General features: G+C 45.8%; 1 protein-coding gene across 4 annotated transcripts in view; it reads right to left on the minus strand.

Annotated features, from left to right (window-relative positions):
* The window catches only part of TASOR (transcription activation suppressor), a 1,129,919-nt gene that overhangs the window by 338,578 nt on the left and 778,833 nt on the right, over positions 1–12,508 (minus strand). For all 4 annotated transcript variants that reach the window (XM_085624658.1, XM_085624660.1, XM_085624657.1 and 1 more), the window contains exon 16: positions 9,280–9,421. In XM_085624658.1, coding sequence (XP_085480784.1) covers positions 9,280–9,421 — 142 coding nt within the window. The remainder of the gene's footprint in view (positions 1–9,279; positions 9,422–12,508) is intronic.

The raw sequence follows: 12,508 nt of genomic DNA on the forward strand, positions 1-12,508 counted from the left end.
GGGGAACTGCTCCAAGAATCCCACGCAATAGCAGAGGTCTTTGCAGATTACTATACCTAAATCTACTCCACATATACGAAACAGGACTCAGGATACCTATCAGATATTCCACTCCCGTCCATGACCCCAGAAGATACAAAACAAGAAGAGGAGGTGACCCAGGCGGTTAGAGCTCTTAACTCGGGCAAAGCATGGGGGCCAAACGTTACCCCAGTAGAACTTTACAAGTTTTCGATTATCTCAACGGCACCACACCTGTTAAAAATGTTTGAAGAAAGTAGAGACCGAGGTAGACTCGTCACCGACCAAAGACTTGCAACCATAGTTGGTATTCATAAAGATGGGAAGCCAGTGGAACAATGCACTTCTTATAGGCCCATTTCTTTACTTAATCTTTAACCGAAAATACTAGCTCTACGCCTTCTCCTGATAATATCAAGCTTAGTCCACCCAGACCAATCTGGCTTTATGCCAGGACGTAGCGCAGTCCTAACTGAAGACTTCTTCATGGCGTACTAGGACGAACTCACAAGATTCAAGAAGATGCATTAACATTATCCTTAGATGCGCGCATGACTATTGACACCATTGGGTGGCCATATCTCTTTGTGGTGCAAAACACGTGTGAGCTGTGGACCGCGATGTCTAGCCTGGCTACACCTCTTATGTATGGAGCCCCTAGCGCACATGGCAGTGAATGGAGAGCTATCTTGAGTCTTCCCCCTACAGCGAGGAACCAGGTAGGGATGCCCACCGTCTCCCCTCATATTCGCCTTGATGTTGAAGTCCCTGGCAGCGTGGATTCGGGGAGATCCATTGATTTGAGGCCTCCGATGCACAAATGACTGAGAAGACAGGATATCGTTTTACGCAGACGATATCCTGATATATGTGGCATCTCCCCAATCCTCAGAGGCCAGGATTCTGAATATCTTTGCGACTTTCCGTAGATACTCTGGATTCACAATTAATTGGTCTAAATCTGCTATATATATCCTACATGGACCAAGGCCCTCCCTACCTGGAGGCTGCGAAGCACTGATAGTTTAGGAGGGGCTTCAGTATTTGGATAGATTTGAACTACTGACTCGGTTTGGTTCTATGCCTGGAACTTACAACCTCCCCTGACCCGCCTCAAGACTGATGTGCAGCATTGGCGATCGCTTCCCCTCGCTTTGCTAGGAAGAGCAGCAATGTTAAGAATGATGGAACTCCCCAGGTTCCTCTACGTAGTACAGAATACCACATTCTCAAAAATAATTTTAAATCTATAGAGTGTGCAGTCCAAACCCTCCTATGGGATGGAGGCTCCCCACGGATCGCGCTTAGTAAATTGACTCAGAGTTGGTATGAGGGAGCGATTGCACTCCTCAACATCCAAAACATAATATAGAGTAACACAACTGAAAACCATAAATCAATGGGAACACCAACCCCTGTCTGAACTGGCCTACTGGATGGATCAATTGATTCTGCAACCAAGGAGATATCTCAGAGCGTTATACACTAATTCCACGGAGCCATGGCGAGGTAGTACCCTGGAGAGTGAGCAGCCTTGAAGACTTTTTGACTACAGGTGCTCCTCCCTTCCCGTGAAGAGCTCATGGGGCTATAGCATGACATTTATATAATTTTTAAGAAACAATACCAATTGGGTATAGTATTACATGTTATAATTACGCATGATTCCTGCTTACATTGTACAGTAGGCTACATTGTGATTCCATTTTCGCTAGAGTGGTTAAGGAATCTAACTTGGCCCTGATGAAAAGCCAAGGGGATGGCTTTGAAACAAGTTGACTAGTGAGGTGGTAGCCCATAGTAGCATATTACCTCCACTCCCCTCTTATCGCTACCCGCTAGGGAAGGTATTAAATAGTTGTTTCTCCACATAGCCAAGTATCTTTTAAACTGCACCACTTTGTCACTTCTTTGACCCTTCCACTCACACATTAGCACGACACATAGTGATTTCACTCTTAAGTGCTCCAGAGTCTCCATAGGTAGTAGCACGCCCAGTCCCGCAGCGGGAAGAACCCAATGATAAAGCATGCCACCAAGGGTCCTTTTGGTGGGGGAGGGTTATTTTAAAAGCAAGCTGCGTTTCCCTATACATCATTAGGGAACACACCTTTATCACGAATCGTGAGGTCTTTTCTCCAGGAAGGATACATTTATTTACCGCATCTGAGGTTGATTCTTTTTGGTTATTTTAGGACGTTATACACCAATACCAGATGCCTCACCCTAGAGGGTCCCACAGCTTTGACAATCCAACTATGGCGCTTGACCCTCTCTAAGCTAGGATGAAAGAACAAAATCACCAGGGCGACTTCCTTGAGGGAAACTGAGCAGCTGCGCGCTATGGGAGTGAGACAAGGATTTAATAAATGGGAATGGATTGGGATCTCGCGGGTGGGAGATCTTTACTCCGGGGCAGATGTCATTCCATTCACAGAATTACAGAAAACATACAACCTAGCCTTCCGATACATACAGATCAGCCATGCCCTACAGACCGTGATACCCAAAGGATCAACTCTACCAGAGTCTTCACCCTTGGAATGTAGGCTATTAGAGGAACACTTAACTCGTAAGGAAATATCGCTGACATATCAGAAACTCATCAATAATACACCAGACACCCTACTACGCCTAAGGGAACGCTGGGAAAGCGATAAAGCAGATCCAAATGAAGACTGGCTGGAAGCATTGGCATCGCCTTTTGGCATTGGCATCCCCTTAGACGAGTCCAACTCAAAATTCTACACAGAGCCTACGTATCATGTAATTCATTGCTTAAGATGGGAAGGCAGATCCATTTTGTAATAGACTATGTGGAGAGGAAGGTACGTTTTATCATATTCTTTGGTACTGCCCTAAAATTCAATCATATTGGGTGGAGGAGATATCCTGCATTTCAGAGGTTTGTGGAGAGAAATGCTCTATTGCACCCATATGGTGCCTCCTTAATGTCTGGGAGACTACAGACCTGGGAACGGCAGACCAAATATGGGTTACACTAGGCCTGATGCTAGCAAAACTTAACATAGTGCACAATTGAGGGGCGGAGGTCCCACCAATCCTTAGGAACTGGAAGAATGAGATGGTTTTGTGCATGGTGGGGGGAAAAAAACAATTTATGTACGATGGGGATGTCCCAAGAAATGGGAAAAGGTGTGGACTAAATGGAATGTTTACAGAGGGAGCCCATGTGGGGTACCCAGGGAGGGTTCATTGCATTCCTTGATATATGATGAAGAACACCAACTCCAAAGTAGAAGCAAGGGTGAGCGATTTCCCGGATTGAACCTAAGAGAACAAACAATGTGTGTAGATGTACTGCCATAGTTAATGTTAAACTGTCTATGAAAATGATGCGTTCTGTGTTTGATTTTGGTGCCTCAAGTCAATGAAAAGATTTTATTTTAAAAAACAATGAAAGAGAATTTACAGTTGAATTAAACACTTCATCGCATTTCTTTTATATCAAGTCTTACTGTATCAAAAGGTTGACTGTTGGTGCCACCCTTGTAATGTTACTGAGAAAATATCTTTAGCTACCAAAGGAATTTTCAAAATTATAAGGGATGCAAAACATGTCAGATTTAGCTGCAAAGGGGTTGTACATCAACGGACTGCTCTTTCTCAAAGAGACAAGGAAGCCTTGGGAAGTGCATGAGGTGGCTTTTCAGCCGTATTCAGAATATATTAATAGCAACAAGCAATAACTTGGTTAAACATCAGAGATATGACGAGTGACTTACTTAAAGAGCAATTTTTTATATAACTTTCTCAAGTGATTTATTTTGATACTCTGCACATTTTTTTTCCCCTCTTAAAAAATAAAACCAATAAATATTTAAAATGAGGGTCTATCTCCCACACTGTATTTATCATTCTTTATTTTTTTTTCATAGAATCTTTTCACTATCAGTTAATGTCATAAGTTCCACAATCCCAGGTGATTTTCCAATTAAAAAGGGTGCACTTAAAGTATTTATCTGCTTTAAACCAAAAGAACCAGTTACTTACCCTCGGTAACGATATCTCTGTAAGAAACATTAATTAGTTACAGATTCCTTACCTTAGAATTACCCCCAGGCGTCAGACTGGATCCGGAAAGTTTTTTTTTTGTCAGCAGTACCTCTACACGTTGGAAGGTGCCGTCGGTCGGCTTCGCGTCTGTCGTTGGCGTCGTGATCGCCGGGATGACATCGCGGAAGCTACTTAGAAGCCGCCCTCGCGCGTGGACGTCAGTTCTGTGCACGACTTTCCATGCCAGAAACCACATGGCGGCGGTGCTGTCTGTGAACACCTGCACTACTCTTCCCCTGACAGAGGGAAGGAATGCTTTGAGTGCAAGACGAATCGCCCAAGGCTCTAGAAGGTTGATGTGGAGCCCAGACTCCGCCGGAGACCAGAGGCCTCTGATCTTCGCCTCTCCCATGTGGCCGCCTCATCCCAGAAGGGACGAGTCTGTCACCACTGTGTGTTCTGGTTGGGGAAGGGAGAGGGATCTGCTGTTGACCCAATCCTGGTTCGTGAGCCACCACTGCAATTGGTGTGCAGTGCCCTCCGAGATCTGGACGCTACCGGACAGATTCCCCTGATGCTGCGCCCACTGGAACGTCAGGTCCCACTGCAGAGCCCGCATATGCCACCGGGCATGATCAACCAGCAGGATGCAGGAGGACCAGCAGCCTCAGGGTCATCCGGACCGAAACCCAGGATAGAGGCTGAAAGATCGGAATCATAGCCCGAATATCCGGGACTCAGTGTTCGGGAGGATAAACCCGAAACCGCGTTGTGTCCAGAACCGCTCAAATGAAAAGAAGCTTCTGAGACGGAATCAGGTGCGACTTCGACACATTGATGGAGAACCCCAGCGAATGCAGGAGGTCGGCCGTAGTCTGGAGGTGGAAAACTCTGCCTGAGGCGAGCCTGCCTTCAAACATTCTTCAGTATTTACTGATGTAAACGTTTTTAACAGAAACAAACCTGTGGAGGAAAACTATTCGAAATTTTGTAATCCGATCACTAAGGTCCTTGATCTGGTCATTCCGTTGAAAAAAATTAAGAATAAACGTATGTTTTTTTGGTCCCTGGATTAAGGAGAGCCTAAAAAATTTAAGGAAGGGCTGTAAACAAGCCGAAAGAAAATGGAGGAAGTGTTATGCGGAAGACGATAAACAGCATTGAAGGTAATGCTGATAATTATAAAAGGGAGATCGCATCAGCAAAAGCGGAGTACTATGCCAATACAATTTTAGAGGCCCCCAACAAAGCTAGAAGTGTTTTTAAAATAGTAAATGATCTATCTAAGCCAAACTGATAATAAATAGGACCACTGCAACTCAAGATTTATGCAATAGTCTAGCAACCTTTTTTGAGGAAAAATGACAAAAATAATTAATGGTCTTGAAGTAAATCAGAAGGACAAGAGTGGTAGTTGATCCAGTGTGGCAATACAGTTGCCAGTACATCAGAAGGAGGAAGTGGCAGGCGAGGCCAAGCCAGCAACTTATGATCATTTTGATACCCCCTCAGAGGAAGATTTTTATAAACTGGCTCCGAGCACTGCATCTGGATCCCCTATGGCTAGGCTTTGGAAGGTACATGGTGAGGAGCTTTTCCCACAACTCCGCCAGATTTTTTTTGCCAATCCTTGAGCAGTGGGACAGTTCCTACATGATGGAAACAGGCAATTGTGTCGCCCCTGTTGAAAAAAAGCTACACTTGACCCCCAGTGCCCTAACAACTATTGGCTTATCTCTCTTCTTCCCTACCCTGTGAAAATTTTAGAACGCCTGATTAGCAAAACCCTCTCACAATTCCTGGAAACTAACCATGGCCTCGAAGACGTACAATTTGGCTTCCGCCCGGGCCACGGCACAGAGACTGCTTTAGTGACAGACTTGGACGAACTTAGAATGAGTGCAGACAGTGGCCAGTCGGCGATACTGATCCTACTGGACATGTCTGCGGCGTTCGATATAGTCAACCATAACATTCTCCTGAGACGGCTCGTGGATATCGGGGTGGAGGGCATGGAACTAAATTTGCTCCAATCGTACCTTGAGAACAGGTAGCAAGCAGTGACCCTTCCCCCTTTTCTATCTAAATTTAGTTCCATTGAGCATTGTTTCACCCAGGGTTCATCAATCAGTCCGATTCTTTTTAATATCTATAGGAGTCTGTTGATTCCGATCATCAAATCCTACAAAAGCAATTTGGTTAACTATGCTGGTGACACACAACTCATTTTTACTTAAGAGGGAAGTCAGTCTAAACCACTTAATAGTTTCCATGAATGTAAGCAACCAAACGCCAGAAGGCTTTCGGAGAACTCCGTGCAGTTCAGTGGGGAAAAACAAATTCTGTACTGCATGGCCAAGAAAGTCCCTTGCCCATTCCCGGCTTATTTTTGGCCTACTCCCTTGGACAAGCCCCCTGTGCGTGCGTATGTTGGGAGTTGTTTTTGATGACCAGTTGAGTCTAGAAAATAATGTAAATCAAACGGTTGTTTCTCCCTCATTAAAGCTCTGCGGAAAATACTCCCTATGTTACCTATGACTGCCAGGGCTCTTGTGATGAGAAGTGTTATTATGAGCTGCCTGGACTACTGTGATGCTTTGTTACTGGGTGCTCCCAAATTTCTGATCATGAAATTACAAAGAATTCAAACAATAGCTGCGGAACTAGCCCTTAAGAAGCCATGTGAAGCCCCTGCTTCTTTGTCCCTCAAAGAGCTCCACTGGCTTCCAGTACCATAGAGAATTCAGTTTGAGTCGCTTTGCATTGTCTTCAAGGCTCTGCATGGACTAGGACCGGTACCACTACAGAAAAAATGTGTATGGTATGCCCCCGCAAGAAGTTTGCGCTCTTCTGCAGCTCTTCTGGTTAGCACACCTAGAATCAGAACCTCCAGGTTTGGAGATAGTGCTTTTAGCTGTGCAGCTGCCCGTTCTTGGATCAATCTCCTACCCAATCTTAGGCAAATAGAAGAATTCTTACCCTTTAGGACTGGCCCGCCCGCTGGCCCCCTGAACCACGATGGTGGTTTCCACGGCCCCAGCCACACTAAGGTTGGGAAACTTGCTGCGGCCTGTGGCTCTGGGCGGGACGTAGTGGGGTACCCCTTCCGTAGCAAGGAAAAGGGCAAAAAGCAGACAGCGCAGGGCGGCTGTAGAGGCTCAAGGACTTGGCCGTAGCCCGCGAGTCCTTGAAGCGCTCTAGAGCGTTGTCCGCTTTGTCGCCAAAAAGGCGATGGCCATCAAAGGGCATGTCCATGAGGGTGTTCTGGACATCCCCGAAAAGCCAGTCGATCTCATCCAAGCATAGCGACAAAGGGCTACAGACATGAAAATTGTCCTGCCTAGAGAGTCGGCGGTATACAGCCCACAACGGATGGTAAACTTTGCCGCATCCCACCCGGCGGCGACAGCCTGGAAGATCACTGTCCAGGCCTCTTCCGGATACTGAGGTAGCACCTGCGCAACCGTATCCCACACAGAGTGTGAATAACAGCCCAAATAAACATGCGGTGTTTATCAACCGCAGTCCCAAGCTGGTGGAAGAGAAAATCTTCTTCCCAAGATGATCCAGCTTCTTGGATTCCCTTTCCGGTGGAGCGGTAGGGAATGCGCTCCTGGAAGTGGAGGTTTGGACCACCAAGCTCTCCAGGATGGCGTCGGGCAATCATCCTATCCACGGGAGCCCCCGTGTTCGGCCTAGACCATGTGCCCAAAAAGACGTCGGTAAGGGCCTCATTAAACGGTAGCAGGGGGTCCGAAGAGCTCGCAGCTGGCTGAAGCACCTCTGGTTAGTCCTGACTGCCACCGTAGGAAACTCGAGATTGAGAGCCTCGGCCGCCCTACGAAACACCACTGAGTTTGACGCTCCCTCCTCCGTAGCCACGGTAGAAGGAGACAACATGCCAAGGTCAGGGAGGTGTCGAGACCACTGGCATCCCCCAGTTCCTCTCTCCAGTCCTGTTCAGATCCTAGCTGATCAGTTAAAGGGTCACCTCACCCCTTCCAGTCCTCCTCCTCCTCAGGTTGCCAATCTGGCTGAAAAGGGAGCCCAGGAGTGAACAAGGGCACAAAAACCCCTCTCTGCGCCGGGTCTGGTGACGCCGGTCCTGCTCCGGGTCCACATCGGGCTGGAGGCCGAGGTAGACGCCAGCCGGGGACACGACTGGCGTTGGTTGCGGTGCCGGAGAAGAGGCGCAAGTGGAGGTGTAATAAGGTCAGCCGGCACCATTCCGGATCCAGGCCTGGATCCACGGGGGACCTGTGGTTCTGGGGCCGGACCAGATGGCGGAGAAGGCCTAGGCACCCCCAACCGAGTCCGCAGGGCCCGAAGGCACGCGGGCAGGTTCGAGCTGCCCAAAGATGGTGTGCACTGCCTCGTAAAATTTACAAAGCTGGGCAGGAGTCACTCCGGGTCCCGGGAAGCCTGGAGTCGACTCTTCAGGCTCCGCACGTGGTGCCGTGGGAGGGGCAAAGCCCGCATCCCTCGTCACGTCAGCCAACCAACGGGGAGAAGTCGAACAGCGATGATGCTTCTTTGACTTATTTTTGTGCTTCGACTTACCCGACAGAGTGCGAAGACTTCGATGACTTGGACGAGTGGTGATGGCTCCGTGACGGGTCCCTCAACCTCCCTTGCGACTGGGACCTCTAACAGCACAGAGCCGACTTCCGGCACTCAAGCAGCTTTCGGGACCGGTCCCGCAAAGCCTTCGGAGCCATGGACCAGCAGTCGGAGCACGACTTGGGGTCGTGTTCGCGCTCCAAAAGAGGCACACGTGGTGCGGATCTGTAATCGACATCAGTCGGTTACAGGAACTGTATGCCTTGACGCCGGGCATCCCTCGTACACCAGGAGTCGTAGGCTCAAAAAAGACATTGACAAAAGTAGCTCAAAAAGTTCAGTCCAAAAATGACTGGAGGTACCGCTCTCTCCAGACCTGCGCTGGCTGGCGTGGAAAAAAAACCTGACGTCAGCGCACGAAGCCGGCGTCTAAATAGCTTCCGCGACGTCATCCCGGGGATCACGGCGCCAACGACGGATGCGGAGCCGACCGACGCCACCTTCCGACGCGCAGAGGTACTGCTGACGGAAAAAAAACTTTCCAGATCCAGTCTGACGCCTCGGAGTAATTCTAAGGTAAGGAATCTATAACTAACGTGTTTCTTTCAGATATGTAGGCGTACATTTTGCGACCACACACACACATATATAAACTATTTATTCAATTACAATAACTCTTACCTGTAATTGGAATAAGCTTCCAACCTATTTCCATATCACAACTGGTTGGGTTGGAATACTGTCTAGGATATGGATGTTCAATTGGCGTGCTGGGACAGGGGCTAGAGCCATCAAAGCTGCATATGCTGTCAGCTCTTTGTTCCTAGATTAAACATTGTTCAGTTAGCAATTTAATATTTGCATTTTACAAAAGTTTTAAACTTTACAATAGAAGCTTCTAGAACAATAAAAAACATATAATTCTTCAAAAAGGTTAGAGAAATATAAAGATGGGATGAGAAAACATTGCATGAAACCAATTAAATCCCCAGCCACATTTGAAATCGCAATATTTTTATGAAACTTTTATCAGCTAAATCCAAATTCAAAAAAACAAGAACAAGCAACTCTAAATGTGAAACACTAGTTCAGATGAGTACTGTGCCTTGGATCTGGTACACTGGAAACCGTGTAGGAAAGTATCTCTAATGTCACCGGGCCTAGCCTTGGTGAATGCTCCATCAATCTAAAGATGCATTGGTTTATAAAGTGAGGGATCCCAGGCTGGAAGGGCAAGCCCGTTGTCATGCTGGATGGTATATTCCAGGATTTCTGTGCTACATTGATTTTGATGTTTGAAATATTTCAATACTTGAAGTCACTGAGCATCACACTCTTCCTGCAAAGGGTGTACTTTTTGGTCTGCACTGAGGAAATAATTGACTGCACAAACACATCATACCTCAGAGTGATTTGAAGATGAGAACTGTCAATGGTTTCATTAACTGTATCTGTAATGTTAGGGAGTGCAACTTCAGAATACTTTCCAATAGGAATATTTTCTGCACAAATGTATCCGCACTGCTCCTGGAAACTGAATAGGTCTTCAGGTTTCAGGTGAAGCTCAGCCTCAGAAATGCTGCTACACAACCAATACACTTTGTAAAAAATTCTTGATATGAATTAAGGTCAAACTGTGGAAATATACATCCAGCATATTCAGCAACATCCTCTACTCACCATTTTCGTAAAGGTGATGTCTGTCCTACAGCATCACCATTGTGAAAGATTGTTTCCACAGGTATTTGTTGAGCTGTTATATTTGTTACTTCAAATAAATGATCAAACAGGTCTCATTACAAGTGGCCCACTGTCAAATGCGATACTTATCACACTAAGATATTCAGAATTTAACAGGTACAAAAATTACTGTCTATCCAGAGTCTTGCTCACAAAAATTAGGCAGGTATTGATGTTTAGTGTACATGTATACATTAGGTGAAAGGTAAATAATGCACCTCCAGTGATATTTAGTGCTCTATGGCACATGCCACATAATTATTTAATTCTTTGTTCAATTTTCATACTAATGACATGGAACACATAAAAGCCCCTTAATCACGTTATATACCGGTCATAGTGCACTTGTATGTGGCATGTGCCATAGAGCACTAAATATCACTGGAGGTGCCTTATTTACATTTCACCTTTTCCCCTTCTTTCCTTGCAGCACTTTTCTTTTGCTTTGCTTCTTTTTAAGTGTGGTTGTAAAATTGCAGCAACTGTGGCTGGGACTGCACACTTATTTTTTCACTGAAAACAAGGCACAACATTTTTAATCTTGTATTTATTATTATTGTAAACAAATACATTTTGACATACATTTTTTGTACATGTAATTTGCAGCCTTGAGAAAGTCCGGGAGGACGAAACGAGCGTCGGCTGCCTTTGTTTGGTCTACAATGGAATAAACTAAAATGATTGAATACGTCTACAACTGTGAATTACTTCTTGGGAAGTTGAAAATAAAAGTTTATTGAATTGTGTTCTTCTTGTCTCTTGACTGTATGAGGATAAAATTAACAGGAATTTGGTGTGTTTCAGTGCATTTGTCTTGCATTGATGTTTAGAGTATTTAGCAGGCATTTTCACCCCAGTAAATGTTGGCAGGTTTGACCAAAGTTACCTTGGGAAAACTGCAGCGGTGCAGTGTTTGCCACATATCTAAGAATTCCTTCTGTGTGTGGTGTAGGAAACCCACCTTTCCATCCCAGATTTTTTGCCTTGTGCTGTACCATATACTTTTATTGGTGTTCGACCTTTTTGAACTTTAACCCTGCTAACCAGTAGTAAAGCACCTGTGCATTAATATATGATGAAACGTGTACCCAGAGCCTGGAAGTTAAAGGACATTAATTGACAGCAGCACCCAGTGTGCCTTCCACCACATTGATAGTGCAAATATGATTGCAGGCCTACCATTTGGAGCCAGACTACAACAGTGTAAAAACATCAAATTTACTTGTCAAAATAAACCCTTCTGATGGGTCAAAACATCCCTTTTAAATATAATTAAGTCACCCTGTCACAAGCTTGGGGCCATGGTATTTAAAAGTAGGACATGTATAAATGTAATCTTAACATGTCCTTATAGTGACTAGCACTTAAAGGTTATTTTTCCCTTAGGCAGTTCTAGTTGTCCCTTGTAGAGGAAAAAATAGATTAAAAAATCCTAATACTGTATCTCGGTAATGAGTAACTAGAATGAATATGCTACTTACCAGTATGCATCTGTTCTTGGCATGTAGGGCTGCTGACATTCATATCTGTGCATAGATCGCCGCCTAGTGTTGGGTCCGGATGTTTGCACGTTGTTGTCCTGGAAGAGTCTTCGAAGTATCCTTGGATAGGTGACTCCTCCCCTGGACTACAGTGCGCATGGGCATCCTCTCCATCCTCAGATTGTTTTTCGCCATTGTGGCAGTGATGGAGTAGATACAGAAAGTGATGACCATGCTTGCAGTAATTCTGAGAGCTGCAGCTGCGACAGGCGCCGGGGAGGAGGGAGGGCGATATGAATGTCAGCAGCCCTACATGCCAAGAACAGATGCATACTGGTAAGTAGCATATTCAGTTCGAGGCATGTGGGCTGCTGAATTCATATCTGTGCATAGAATACATAGCAGTGCCCTCTATTAGCGGCGGCTACCCGTGCCAGCTGCAGCGGTCTGAAAAAGTGTTTTGAGAACAGCCTGTCCTACAGCTGCCTGCTGTTTTGACTGCACAGCTACGCAATAGTGTTTTGTAAATGTGTGTGTAGTGGACCATGTGGCTGCTCTGCATATATCATGCAGGGGAATATTTCCTAGGAAGGCCATGGAAGCCCCCAACTTACGTGTTGAGTGGGCTCGTGGTGGAATAGTTAATGTGCGTTTTGCCTTTTGATAACAGATTTGAATACACTTAACTA

The sequence above is a fragment of the Triturus cristatus genome, chromosome 9 (assembly GCF_964204655.1).
Source record: "Triturus cristatus chromosome 9, aTriCri1.1, whole genome shotgun sequence".
Taxonomy (NCBI): Eukaryota; Metazoa; Chordata; class Amphibia; order Caudata; family Salamandridae; genus Triturus; species Triturus cristatus.